At 39.6% G+C, this 15376-nt stretch overlaps 1 protein-coding gene across 2 annotated transcripts in view; it reads left to right on the forward strand.

Moving 5' to 3' along the window:
• Positions 1 to 1445: 1445 nt before the first annotated feature.
• Positions 1446 to 15376, forward strand: part of LOC118470259 (uncharacterized protein C14orf93-like) — a 16237-nt gene continuing 2306 nt past the window's right edge. Inside the window, exons 1-6 of one of the 2 annotated variants that reach the window (XM_055013345.1) lie at positions 1446 to 1783; positions 3173 to 3234; positions 3338 to 3435; positions 3562 to 3680; positions 3819 to 7128; positions 7243 to 7686. In XM_055013345.1, coding sequence (XP_054869320.1) covers positions 1487 to 1783; positions 3173 to 3234; positions 3338 to 3435; positions 3562 to 3680; positions 3819 to 4160 — 918 coding nt within the window. In that variant the 5' untranslated portion in view covers positions 1446 to 1486 and the 3' untranslated portion in view covers positions 4161 to 7128; positions 7243 to 7686. Of the gene's footprint in view, positions 1784 to 3172; positions 3235 to 3337; positions 3436 to 3561; positions 3681 to 3818; positions 7129 to 7242; positions 7687 to 15376 lie in introns of those variants that run through there. The other variant, XM_055013346.1, reaches the window with a different exon arrangement.

Below are 15376 nucleotides of genomic sequence, written 5' to 3' on the forward strand. Positions count from 1 at the left end.
ACCTGATCACTTCATTATTGTGTGTCCACTGCTTTTAGATATTATGTGAACACATTAGCACCAAAGATATAAATATACGTTCAATTTTTTTTAACCATTTATGGTTATTTCGCAGATTTTTATATTTAAATGATAGATGATACTCTTCACTTTTACAGGCTTTCCAGCACCTGCTGGTAACATCCCCAGATCATGATGCTGCCACCACCATGCTTCAGGGTGGGGACGGTGTGTTTGTGATGATGTGCAGAGTTTGGTGTTCAAACACACCATCAAGTCTTATGGCCAAAAAGCTCCATTTTGATGTCATCACTCACTTTAAGAAGATGATCGGTTCTGGGCAGGTTTACACGTGTCATGTTATTTTCATTTCTTAAAATGTATTTAACAGTACTCCAAAGGATATTAGTCATTTATATATTTCCATAAAAATGTCTGTCTGGATGCGGAGGAAACTCTTGTAATGACATGTCTAAATGTAGTACTCTCTGACACGACATTAATAGGTATGAACTGCTTTATAATGGCTGGTCATGGTTCTGTCAGAAGGTCAAGGATGGGTTTCTCAAAACTGTTAATGTTTGCGCACCACCTACCATATACATATGCTGACCTTTCTGCTCCAGATCTGTCTATAGAGTAAGTTACATTCAAATATGTTATCCTTTTGCATGAAATGGCAAACTGTAGTTATACATTTTTCAGGGTACAGCTGATGATACATTGTCAACATTACATGTACATCAAGCTCATCCAAGATAATATGCTGGAATGGAGACAGTGGCACTACTGTAAGGTTTTCTAAGAGAAGCCTTTCTGCAGACACCAAAATACTGTGCTTGACATAAAGCATGTCGGTTGTGTCATCACGTGTTAAGTCCCAACCATTTGTCCTCCCAAAATGCTGCCAAATTCAGCACCATATTCACATGTCCATGGCATACTAAACTGTTGTCTCTGCGGAAACTGCCTCATAATCTGGACTTCAATTGCCCTGTTATTGTTATTAAACTTTTGTTTGATTTTTATGTGAATGTTCTTCAAGAAAATATTAGAAGTTTTACTGATATATATGTAATCAGTTTAGATATTCTTAGGATTTTTTTGAAGATTTTTACTGATTTTTTTGAAAATATTTACAAGAATTTTCTTGCCAAATTTGGGGGATTTTTTCAACAAAATTTTGAAGGGAAACTTTTAAGGAATTATTGGAATTTTCTTCCTGAAGGTTTTGCAAATTTTCAGAAATTTGGGGAATTTTTTGCAGACTTTTTGGATTTTTTTTCAGACAAGGAAACAATATTTTTTGGTGCCTGTAAATGAGGACAACAGGAGGGTTAAGGGAATTCTTCCAATTCTTCTGCGTCATTTACGTCATCGCGTAAGTGACGCCGGGCTTGTCCAATCATTTACGATCACATGGAGACCTCGCGAGAACCGCGCGATACACGAACACAAACCGTCTTGGCTACTTGGGATTGCTACAATGACTGAACGGAATCCATCATCCGACTCACCACAAACTCCTGAACATGACCGACTTGTTCCAGAAAGTCCAGCGACAGACACCGAGAACCTGTTAAGCGCTATCAATGGACTTTCTCGTCAGATAGCACAGATGGAGCAGAAGCTGGAGCAGAAGCTGGACCAGTATCTGGCCTCGTCGGAGGTGAGGGAGCAGAGGTTGCAGCAGAGGATGGCCGCCATGGAAGCCAAACTAAACCGCTTCTCCAGCGGGGAGGGAGTGAAGCGGAAAAGACGAGTGCACTGTCCCAGAATTGCGGTAAGACTATATTCCATTTGTAGGATGTTTTCAGTGAGTTTTAGCACGATGCTCTGATTTGGTTCCGTTAAGCAGTGATACCATGTAGTCCTCCGTCTGTGTTCACAAATACGGCGTTTATTACGGTGACCAAGCGTCCTGTTTTCCCTGGTTGTTCTTTATAAAGCAGGGATGTCAAACTCATTTAGTTCAGGAGCCACATTCAGCCCAGTTTGGTCTGAAGTGGGCCGGACCAGTAAAATCACAGCATAATAGAGAAACAAAATGACAAAAAATGAGACAAACGACACGAAATTAAACAAAAAAGCGAAAAAAAAAGTGGACAAAAAAGAAAAAAAATCACACAAGACAAAAATGGCACAAAGAAAAAAAACTACAAGAACATGAGACAAACAACTAAAAAAAAGACAAAAAACAACAAAAACAAGACAAAATATTACAAAAATAAGGCACAAAACGACAAAATCGAGACATGAAATGACAAAAAATGAGTCAAATGCCACAAAACAAAAAAGAGACAAAAAATTTCAATAAAAACTTAAAAAGCGACAAAAAGTCAACAAAAACAGGACAAAGTATTACAAAAATGACACAAATGAGACAAAAATGACAACAAAAGAAACAAAATGACAAAAATAGTCAAACTACACAAGCGAGACCAAAAAAACACCAAATGACAAAAACGACACACAAAACAACAAATAAAGCCAAACAACAAAAAACACAAGACAAAAAGGAAACACAAAACCACAAAAAATGAGACGACAAAAGTCAGACTAAAAAAAAACAATAAGACAAAATAGTACAAAAATGAGACACAAAAGAACAATGAGCAATCTAGTATTGTACTTTATGATCAAAACAACTTTATAGTTTTACTAATTTACAATCTGCAGTTAATGTCTTCTCTGTAATTTTTACACTTTACAAAGTCCTCCCACAGGCCGGATTGGACCCTGTGGCAGGCCGCTTTTGGCCCGCGGGCCACGTTTGACACCCCTGTTATAAACTGATGAAATTGTCCTGGTTTTCGTTGGGCCACTAAACTGACCAGCACGAGGGCCTTATTTATTTTCCTTTTTTTCTCATACAGAAGAGACATTATTTCTATCATTATCTCATTCATTATTTTTGAAACTTATCATAATAAAACATGTTGAGTAACCTCTGAGAAGCCTGTCTGAATTTGTGCCTGTTTATAGATAGTATTTGATAATATAACAATTTTCTATGCATGCAGAGGAGGCATACTTTAAATGTATTGAAATTATAAGGCATCTTTGAGTAAACTTCGAGTATCATTTGAGTATCTCATAGCCGGGCTGAGTGTCCTGGTTTAAAGTAATCAAGACATGGTCATCCTACTTTTTTGCCATTTTGTACTTTCAGGAAACGGTTCGTAGACTTCATAACTCTGAAGGAAACACCATGCGTTATGAACCGGAACAAGGGTAAAACTATTTGTTCGAATTGTATCTACATTACTCTAAATATAAATACTCTACATTTACTCTGCTGTGAGTAGTAAATGAATGTTGTGATTTATTTTTACAGACTGAGCTCACCTCGCAATGAGGCAGTCACCACATATTTAGTTAAAAGTCTGACTGCAAGTCCACATTTAGAATTTGTGGAGGCAGACGTCTTTTTATGTAAGTATCCTGTTTTAAATTGTTCTAAATTTCAACAGCAACAAAAGCAAACAATAGCTGAAAATAGCAGGAAATAGCAACAACAAAAAAAAAAAGAGCTAACGTCTTCATTTAACTGTTTTTCAGCTGCCTGTAAAACATATTTCGAGACACTACGGAGGAACTTCCGCTACAGTCAACCCGACATGGCGGATCAGGCGGAAGCCCTGAAGTCTTCTGCCCGGAATCGCCAGAGAAGAAAGAGAGTAAGAGATACTAGTTTGATTCATTACATTGTATGTTTTGTATAAGATGTGGTTAGAACACGATTGCTGGTCGCTATGCCATTATTTTTCTGTTACATCAGTAAATGTATTGATTTCCTGTACTGATTATGTTCACAGCTGCTGGATTCCAGGAAGACAGTACTTGCTCCAGATGAAATGGACTTATGGAAGGGCATCACCATTGACATGATGTCAGATGAGGAGGACGGCAGCGTTGATGGGGTGTGTGGGAGGATAGTACGGCCTCCATCCTTCCGCAGCCAGGAGCTAACAGACCTGTGTGCTGCCCTACAGGCAAGGCTTGATGCTGATATGAAGTACACATCTTCACATCGCAGACGTCTTCAATGTGGAGAACCATCCGATAGAATGATGCCAAATAAATATGACCCAGCGGCAGCAAAGAGACATTTTAAGCCCGATCTACTACCCAAGCTACTGGCCAGTAGCTGGGAGTGATGTCCCAGTCCAGGGAAATGGACCACAACTTGCCCTTTAAAAAAAAAAAAAAAAAAAAAATTGTTTTGAAACACAGACACACACACACACACACACACACACACACACACACACACACACATATATATATATATATATATATATATATATACACACACACATACACACAGACACAGAGCCAGCCAAAATAATGTAAACACACATCAGGAAAAGAAAAACTTGCATAAATATTTCAATACCAAATTTATTCAGACATCATGAGATTAACACAAGTTATCTTTGGTCTCTACAATTACATGAGGTGCTCCAAATGGTGGCCATTGGCTTCCAGACATTTATTTGTAACGTTGGCCAAAGTGTTCAGTGAGATTGCTGCACATGCATTTTCACTTGTCACAGTGTTATCATAATTTGATCAAACTTCGAAAGCTCTATCTATCTGTATCTCTATCTATCTATCTATCTATATATATATATATATATATATATATATATTATATACACACACACACACACACACATAATATTGCCAAAAGTATTCGCTCACCCATCCAAATAATCAGAATCAGGTGTTCCAATCACTTCCATGGCCACAGGTGTATAAAATCAAGCACCTAGGCATGCAGACTGCTTTTACAAACATTTGTGAAAGAATGGGTCGCTCTCAGGAGCTCAGTGAATTCCAGCGTGGAACTGTGATAGGATGCCACCTGTGCAACAAATCCAGTCGTGACATTTCCTCACTCCTAAATATTCCACAGTTAACTGTCAGCTGTATTATAAGAAAGTGGAAGTGTGTGGGAACGACAGCAACTCAGCCACCAAGTGGTAGGCCATGTAAACTGACGGAGTGGGGTCAGCGGATGCTGAGGTGCATAGTGCCAAGAGGTCGCCAACTTTCTGCAGAGTCATTCGCTACAGACCTTCAAACGTCATGTGGCCTTCAGATGAGCTCAAGAACAGTGCTTCAGCAGAGAGCTTCATGGAATGGGTTTCCATGGCAGAGCAGCTGCATCCAAGCCATACATCACCAAGTGCAATGCAAAGCATCGGATGCAGTGGTGTAAAGCAGCCACCACTGGACTCTAGAGCAGTGGAGATGCGTTCTCTGGAGTGACCAGTCGCGCTTCTCCATCTGGCAATCTGATGGACGAGTCTCGGTTTGGCGGTTGCCAGGAGAACCATACTTGTTGGACTGCATTGTGCCAAGTGTAAAGTTTGGTGGAGGGGGGATTATGGTGTGGGCTTGTTTTTCAGGAGCTGGGCTTGGCCCCTTAGTTCCAGTGAAAGGAACTCTGAATGCTTCAGCATACCAAGACATTTTGGACAATTCCATGCTCCCAACTTTGTGGGAACAGTTTGGAGCTGGTCCCTTCCTCTTCCAACATGACTGTGCACCAGTGCACAAAGCAAGGTCCATAAAGACATGGATGACAGAGTCTGGTGTGGATGAACTTGACTGGCCTGCACAGAGTCCTGACCTCAACCCGATAGAACACCTTTGGGATGAATTAGAGTGGAGACTGAGAGCCAGGCCTTCTGGTCCAACATCAGTGTGTGACCTCACAAATGCGCTTCTGGAAGAATGGTCAAAAATTCTCATAAACACACTCCTAAACCTTGTGGACAGCCTTCCCAGAAGAGTTGAAGCTGTTATAGCTGCAAAGGGTGGACAGACGTCATATTGAACCCTATGGATTAGGAATGGGATGTCACTTACGTTCATATGTGAGTCAAGGCAGGTGAGCGAATACTTTTGGCAATATAATGTATGTATATATACATATATAAAGAAGTACTTACACAAATTAAATATTTCTGGAAGTTTTTCTTTTGCTGATGTATGTATACATTATTTGGCTGACTAAATGTATGTATGTATGTATGTATGTATATGTATAGTTAAACTTTCATTTTATTTCATGGAAAAACATTTTTTTAAAATAATTTCAGTATCTTGTTTTAATTCTGAAAACTATTTTATCTATACTGTTTTTCAATAAAGCTCTCATTTTTCAACATGTCTTTGCAAATATTTTTTCCCTCCCAATAAATTGTCAATTGTAGGATCTCTCATTGGTTAACAATAACAAGTAGGCAGGTTAACGAATTATACATATTTTACATGATGCACATTTATTAAAGTATTAATGATAATGTAACGACCTCCCACCTGGACACCAGGTGTCCCCGCTTTGTCTTTCCAGAGCTGAGGGAAGGTCGTCACCTGATTGAGCCACAGCTGAGATCAAGTGGCTCAGCTACATATACCCTTGACTTTCCCTCAGCATTAATAAAGTATCTATCTCACTTCCATTCCTTTTCTCCCTCCATCTTATTCATCTCCTCCTCCTTCTCTTCCTCCATCTTCTCCATCTTTTTGTCCTCAGTCGTCTCCTCTTTCTCCATCATCTTCTCCTCCAGCTCCATGTTTCAGGCATGGCAATTTTCCGCCGTTCCGCGGAAATCCGCCTTTTTAATTTTCAAATTGATCATTTCTGTGAATCGTCCAAATCCGTTGAGAAAATTTTAGGGGAGGTGAGGTATGTTTTTGTTACTCTTGCTCCGGGTTTTTGAGAAGCGCTCGGCGTTTCTCCCGCAGCGTAACAGACAAAAGCCGCGATTCCACAAGCATCTACTCGGCGCGGTACGGTTCGCCACTATTGTATCTGACTCGGCTCGTCTCGGTTTAGTTGTTTTTCCATACAGCCTCATCGTGGTCGTCATAGCGCAGCGAGCTGAAAGTCCCTTAACGTCATTTGCCCGCGACACAAACGCAACATAACGGAGACGATGGTTCACCTGCTGCTCGGTCTGTGGCTTTCTGTCAGATTCAAAGTAATAGAAGAGTCGGAGAAAGCTGAGAGCGGCGAGTCGAAACACTCAGGAGACACACAGGAGAGTTTGGGAGGCGATACAGCAGTATCAAGCTGAAGACAAGAGGATATGAACTAGACGACATATGCGGGTAAGCTAATGCTAGTTCGCTAGCTATCGTTTATCAGTCCTGTGAACGACCCTGTAATGGCTGCAGGTTATCGCTGTTAGGTATTAAAATATGTATGCTGTGTATGTGTTTCAGATGCTCTCTGATGAGACTTCATGGGATTTACCTGAAGCAGCAGCACATGAGCCTGCAGTGGCACAAGGTGTAGAGGAGGAGGACAGAGATGTACAGGATGCACTGATGCACTACGTGTCATGCAGAAGTTAAGTTATTCTTCTCGTTATACTTCTGTTTTTCTGTCCCCGGACCGCTATTGTTTTCTTTAATGCAATTCTGACAATAAACTTTTGTACCTTTTGCAGATGTGTCTGTGCTATTGTTTTATTTGTGAAGGTTAGCAAGATTACATGACAAATTAAACACCAAAACATTAAAACAGCTGTTTTAAGAATATTCCAGTTTGATAAATCAGTATTGCTTTGGTGTAATTCAGTCAACGGAATTATGAACCATAAAGGAGTTTGTGTTAAAACATGTTAAATCCCATTAAACATAAATGCATTATTAGGGAATACAGAATTGTTTGGTTCAGACTGTTGACTCTTTTCCTACCAGTGTCTTAACAGACAAAATGAAAAGTTATGATGCAATCACATAAGTCACAAAATAGTTTATTAGTCAGCAGCAAAATCAAAACTATTTACAATGTGCAAAGTACAAACTGTGGTGGGCCTCTCCTACAGTGGAGGGCTAAAAGTAAAACTATATACAACTAAATCTCAAGTCTCTGGGAGGTGGACTCGCTGGCTGCCCACTGCCTGCACCAGCTGCCCCAGCACACCCAGGAATGACTGGTTGAAGGCAGCATTCTGGGCCATCTCCTCCCGCTGCAAGGCCGCTTCATTCTCTCTTGCCTCGCTGAGGAGCAACCAGATGTTCTCATCATGCTGGGCACGGTTCCGCTCCTCAGCCTGCATCTCCACAAGTACGCTTGGAAGGTCCAATTTTCTGTTGCACCTTTTCCTCTTGCCTAGACCAAAGACAGAAAAGTGATCAGAATCAGCTTTAGTAAGTACACAACATGCAAGGAATTTGGTTTCGGCTGTTGGTGTCACACTAGGAATATGGAAGAGAATAATAAAAAATAAAGAAACTATAGAAAGAGGAACAGGAAGAAAAATGAAATAGCAAAATTAAATAAAACAATATATACAGAAATTTACAGCTAGACTGGAATAATCACATTAGCATTAGTGGCAGGTGAGACAAATTAATCCCCCAGCAACCTCTCTGACTCAGAGTGTCGCGTGGAGATTAAATCTTCAGTACAGATGCACAGACCGAGAGCGTTTTCTCCGGAGTGCTCCACCTTCACTTTCTAATCTCCTGGTAGCAGAAAGTGTGATGTCAAAAGAGCTTGTGCTGCTCCATTTTTTATAGAGGAGAGTCTCAGAGGCACTCGTAGAACTCGGTGCCACCTTGAGAAGACGGGGGCAAAGCAAGACCTGCTGAGAGATGAGCAGTAAAAATACAGCAGGGATGATCTGCTCACTTCTATAGCACGGCATGAGTAAATACAGGCAAAGATGTGCACTAGAAAATCATTTAAATATCTTTTTTGTCATCCAGATGTGTGTATCTGAACCTCCACGCCAGTTTTCTTCAATAAAGGACTGATCAAATTAGCAAATTATATTTAGCATTTGTTTTTAAATGACAATATAATGTGTCTCTTAAGATGCTGTCCTAGTTTTCTCAAAAAATGTAGCTTTTTTTCCACTTTTTCTGTTTTTCTACAGTAGAAGAGTCAACACACACACACACACACACACACACATTTCAGCCTGATGGAACAGTCCACCTTCCATCAATTAATCATCAGCCCTTTCATCTTTAATTAAACTCACCATCTTTAAAGCACACCCCTTCATGCATGCCATCGCTGTGGCTGCACACACACTCGCTCGTACGCAGAAACAATGCAGTGCTCTGTGCTTCCTTATGGCAAATGTTCAGTGGGCGCATGAGCGCATGAACACACACACACGCACGCACACACGCACGCACGCACGCACGCACGCACACACACACGCACACACACACACACACGCGCACACACACACACACGCACTTGTGTCTTGGGATGTGGTCTCAGAGGATGAGCTCCCTCCAGGGATTCCCTCAGCCACTGGCCTTCCCAAATTCTGGCTTAGGACCAGCTCCTCTGCCTCCGTTACAGGTGGTGGTGCTGGGCCACCTCCCTTTTTACAGGCATCTGCTTTCTTTCTGTTGGATGAGTAGAAGTCTGTGTTAGTTTAAATAGGCTTAATTGTTTGACAGAACATGATATGGATGCAGACATTTAGGCTATGTGTGGGATAAAACCACTGCACGGTCAAACAGCCACTTAATAATTAAGCTACTTTACAATGTAAAACATGATCAAAATGAGGTAGCTCCATGAGATTATGCCGACGTCTTACCTGTTTGAACAATGTTCTTATATTTCATCTTCGGCTGCTGCCACATGCGCTTCTCCCCTGCAGGATTGCACCTAAATGAAATAACAGAATAGGCTGCTATTAAACAGTTTTCCTGTAACATTATTGTGATTTAAACTTACGCATTGACTCGGGCAGCAATGTTCTCCCACGCCGTCTCCCTCTCTTTTGCAGCTGCAGGTGTTGCACTTCTTTCTAAAAACGTGTTCGAAGTCGCCATATGAACGCATTAAGATGTCCACTTCAAGTGGTGTAAAAAAAGGTAGCTCTCCGCTTCCCCGTTGCCATGGTGACTCGTCGAATCAGGGTTCCATTGATGCTGTCTTTTTATAGTTGCGGTGCACTCTGGGTGAAACTACTCCGAGTTGATTAAACCAACTCAAATCAGCCGTTGTTAAACCGAAAACGTTTTCTATCTCAGAGTAGATCAACTCAGAGTTCAGGGTTACACAGAGTTTGTTGAACCTGCTTCGTGAAACGGACCCAGGGTCATTTAAGGGACGGTTTGGGCCCTGAGTTGGACAACGCAGGCACAGACACAGAGAGACTTGCAGACAGGTGAATAATGGAGTGTACAACTCCATACTTTAATTTCCGCTATATATTTTGAGTTATCACTAACACAAATTTACAAACCACTTACTCAAAATCAATCACACACCACAAATAAATATATGCAATACTTCAACCACCATATTACAAGGCCACATCTACAAATGTCAACACTGCAACACAACTTAAACATGACTGCATGTTCACAGTTGAATTATGTAAACTATAGGAAAAACAAACTCAACTAGCTCTTTCATTTGTATGAAATAAAGAAAAAGGTCATCACCTACATCTTCAAATTAAACAGCAAAGTGTTGCTCTCCTCTACTTGCAGCAACACAAGGAAAAACAACACAAGCCACAAGAATATCACGGGCCCCCTCAACAATGACCCTGAGGTGACATAGACACTATAAATGAGCTTTCACCAAGCCTATAATCATCTACACCTGTGCTCTTGTCCTAATGAACCTGGTTGAAGTTCTCTTGGGGATCAAGTTAGAAAATCATCACTCTGGCTTGACATGGTAACCTCTATCACCCAGCAAAAGACCATCAAACTCTCCTCTAATGTACACTGGATACATTAGAATATATTGAAGAACATAGACAAGTCAATCATATTGTTAAAATCTTTAGGCAGCTTAGCACATTGCAGTCTACTGCTCAAGTTGAACTCATCACAAATCCTCAAGCCATGAACAAAACCAGACCACTTGACCTCCACACTAGAAATAATATATGCAGCACCACATATGATCTTGACAGTGCACAGAATAACACATGTTTAACTATAATGCAGCCTTTAACATGTTGAAACTGTACTCAATCTACCTGCAGCCTACCTGCACATTTATGCTGTGAATGCACTTCCTACTAACATAATCAGCTTCAGTATGTCAGGCAACTGTGATGGGGATGTGTGTGCCATCTATGCAGCCAATCACACTGAGAAATCCTAAAAGACATTAAAATTACTAATCCCAACCTGACATTACAACATGATGTCATTAACAGAATATAATGTAACATTAAATTTACAGATCTCTACATCATTGATCTGCAATCCTGTGAAACTCCTCCTTGATGGCTCTGACAGGTTTGTGTCCAGGGAATACCACAAAGACGAGTAAAAACCCTTTCAAGGCCAAGCACACTTTCCTGCCTCTCCTACACACAGTTGCCTTACTGAAGTGCTCTGCACCTCAGACATTATACGGAAACACTTCCATTTGCAAAGAACCACAGTGCAACACACAATATCTGCTGAGATGTCAGAGCATAACTGCAGTTGGTAATGTCACAAATGTAAGGACAGATTAGGTTGTTGATGTAGATTATGAACTGTGACGTAAAACAATACCACTCTAAAAGACAACTATCCAGAAATGCAACATCTATGCACAGTCTGATAACAATCTCTCAAAAAAAATTTATTTCTCTGCACAATAATGCTGCTCCTTCATCCACTGCACCATTAATCAAAGGACATGACATTTTGACACACAGCAGAACTGGGCTTCACAAAAACTCGCCTGCTGACTGAATGAATGACAAAATCAAATAACATATGTGGCTGAAAAAGGCCAGAGACGGAGAGGAACTCAATGTTTACTGAGATAAACCTGGTCCCGGCCAGGTTACATTCATAGACTCCGTTACTACAGTAACTAACCAAAAGCTTTACTTACCTCTCTTTCTGAAACAGGCTAGAGTTACCCCTCTGTCTCTAATTTGAGCTACTTCCCCTTGTGAAACAGAAAACCCTGAGTTTCCCTCATTTCAGGGTTAACAAACTCAGACTTTTCACTAAACCTACTGTTACAAGATTTTTTATATTATCATTAATGATAATATAAAAAAACCTTCTAACATTCCCTCCTGTTTATCATTAATACATTCCTGGTGTCCCGTCCTCCGTGCTGCTGAGCGTCTCTGTGGCCACATGAGCGGAGTCTGGGAGCAGCAGCGGCTCTGTGATTTACTACCGGGACTGAGGGAGCATCTGCATTAACACCACACACCAGATTTTTTATTTCTCTTTTTGTTTTGTTTTTTATTATTCTTTTTTTGAATTGTTGAAGCTTTTTTTCTATTTCTGGGCTGAATAAACAACCTGCAGTCATGTCTCGGGCGTCGGAATGATGTGAGCAAGCTGACAGAAAGTACCTACAAGGTGAGTGAGACTGCAGCTGGTTTGTTTTTATTGTTAACACTGAGAGCAGAAATCAGCTTTTTACAGTCAGGTGAGGCTGGTTTGTTGTCATTTAAAGAAACCCCAAAGGTAAAAAAAAATTATAATATAGATAAATAAATAAATAAATATATATATATATGTATATATATATATATATATATATATATATATATATATATATATATATATATATATATATATATACATATATATATATATATATATACATATATATATATATATATATATATATACATATATATATATATACATATATATATATATATATATATATACATATATATATATATATATATATATATATATATATATATATATATATATATATATATATATATATATATATATATATATATATATATATATAGCTCATGTTTCAATAAATCTAAATGCTAAATCTAAATGTTAAATCTAAATCTAAATCTTAAATCGTTCGCCAAGTGTAAAGCTAAATGTTTAGAAATTATGCAAATTAGGCAGGTTAACGCCTGTCTTCCACGCCGCTTGCCGTAGCCTCAGATTGCGAAGCCCCGCCCATACCTCCGACTGCGGCTCAGTGGGTGATGCGAGGGGAAGAAGCAGACATGGCGGGCTCGCTCCAATCAGACCAACACGAGAGGGCGGTTATGGCCGGTGTACGGGCTGCACTTTAGTCCACACCACAAACGGTAAGTGAAGCGGTTGAATTTCAACTCATTAACTCATTCTGGACAGAGTTACTGTTAACTTAATTAGCCAGACCGACAGGCTAACGTTACCTTTCGTCAGTGTGATGCTAGCAAAGTTTATGTGATTCACATTAAAGATTGCCTATTGCTGTGTTTGAAAAACGTAAGCTCATTTAATCACTGCTTAGTGGGTACCAGTAGCAGCAGTGACCATGCTGGGCTGTTATTAATATGTTAAAATGTAATTTACAAGTAGCTAACGTTAGCTTGATTGCCAGCTAAGGTTTACTTGGTCTTTACAAGTCTAAAATTCCTCCACTTTAGGCCGCAAGTCTAGGAGTTAAGCTACATATAGTTAGATCTTAAATATGTTGGTATTAAATATATTTGATATGTTGTAATATATATGTTTTTATACACGCAAACCTTTAGTGATTAATGAGAGATCTTTATTTCCATCTGTAAAATCAACCCTGATCCACTTCTAAGTCATCTTGAAATTGATTCATTTATTGACAAGCCAACATTTAGTGTAATTATTTGAAGTGATTTAAGTGTAGTGACTTGAGACACAATGTAGAAAGAGATATTAACCGAAACAGTGTTTTATAGGTTCGTAAGTAATTAACTACTTAAAATTGGATAATTACTTTTGCCCAGTCTTTAACAAGTCTACCTACCCTGTGTTAGGGACAGGGGCTTTTCCGCCACATCTGACATTTAAAATATGGCCCTTTGTTTTAGGTTTCCACACCACAGATACCTCTGGCCGGGCCCTCACGTACTTCAAGTTTTGCCGCGACCACCACGTCACTAAGATCGGTAAGTAAAGCTGTCATATGTGGCCAAATAGCGTAATGTAGGACACACTGGAAATGAGAACAGGTTGATATGTTTTGTGCAAATCAGGATACCTGTTAGCAAATTGAAATAAGCCGAGGATTGATTAAAGACGCACTTGATAGAATTAATTTTTTTTAATTAATTTTGAAGTTCAACATTGGTCAAAGTAGGTTTATGTAAACAGTGATGTGGATTTTTTTTCCTTGGATGGCATATATTTACATTCTGTGTGATACAAAAGCCTCCACATCACTGAATTTCAGCATATAGGCATATAGCATATAATTCAGATGTGTTGAATGTTTTAAAAGCAGCATCAGGTTTGTCAAAATGTATATTTAGTATTTTTGTTTTGAAGGTCTGCGAGAACTTTGACCAAAGAAGAAATCCTAGGAATAGTATGGGCACATAGTGAGAGGGTGGTCACAACAGCCTACAGACCAATCTACATGAGCTGAGGGAATGTGTGGACAACTGCCCTCCGACAGTTTAGCAGGCGTAGATTCGCTGACAGCACAGACATGCTGTATGTCACTTTTGCCAGCGATGAAGACACCAATGAGGATGCAGAAGACCTTGGAGGCCCCAGACGAGAATTCTTCCATCTACTTGGAAAAGCTGTCTTTAAAGACAGTGGAGCATTTGAAGGTAATCTTTTTTTGCATAAGTGCTGTGTAAAAAAATGTCATAGTATAGCATGTGGCTCAAAAAAAACGTCATAGTGTAGCATGTCGCTCTAAAAATGTCATTGTATAGCCTTTGGTCCAAAAAATGTCACAGCATAGCATGTAATCCAAAAAACGTCATCGTATAGTATGTCTCTCTAAAAACGTCATAGTATAGTATGTCTCTCTAAAAACGTCATAGTATAGCATGTCTCTCTAAAAACGTCATAGTATAGTATGTCTCTCTAAAAACGTCATAGTATAGCATGTCGCTCTAAAAACGTCATAGTATAGCATGTCGCCCAGAAAAAACGTTATAGTATAGCATGTCGCCCAGAAAAAACGTCAGAGTATAGCATGTCGCTCTAAAAACATCATAATGTAGCCTTTAGTCCACAAAACATTGTTTTGTCCTGACTGTCTGAAGTAGGTGAGGAGCAACACAAAAACAGTCCAAACACTGGTTTCCAGAGGGTTAGACAAGTATTTATTTGAAAGAGTAAGTTTACAACAACACAACATGTGAGGGGGTTAAAAACAAATGGGTGTTAGTAAAATAAAAATAAATAAACAGAACTAAAAGTGAACTTCATGTTGACATTGATGGGCATTCCAACCAGGAACAAAGTAAAAGATAATCAATACGAAAAAAAACTCTTCCTGTTCACCTCTTAAAACCCAAAAACACACCGCAGTAGCACCCTAAACTAAAACTACCAATGGGTTCTCTGTTTTCCTTTCTGAACAATTCAAAGGTCCCTCTCTATCTCCCCACACATCCACCAACCACTGGAACACATCTCCAAAGTTCTGCTGGGCCAG

The sequence above is a fragment of the Amphiprion ocellaris genome, chromosome 9 (genome assembly GCF_022539595.1).
Source record: "Amphiprion ocellaris isolate individual 3 ecotype Okinawa chromosome 9, ASM2253959v1, whole genome shotgun sequence".
Classification (NCBI taxonomy): domain Eukaryota; kingdom Metazoa; phylum Chordata; class Actinopteri; family Pomacentridae; genus Amphiprion; species Amphiprion ocellaris.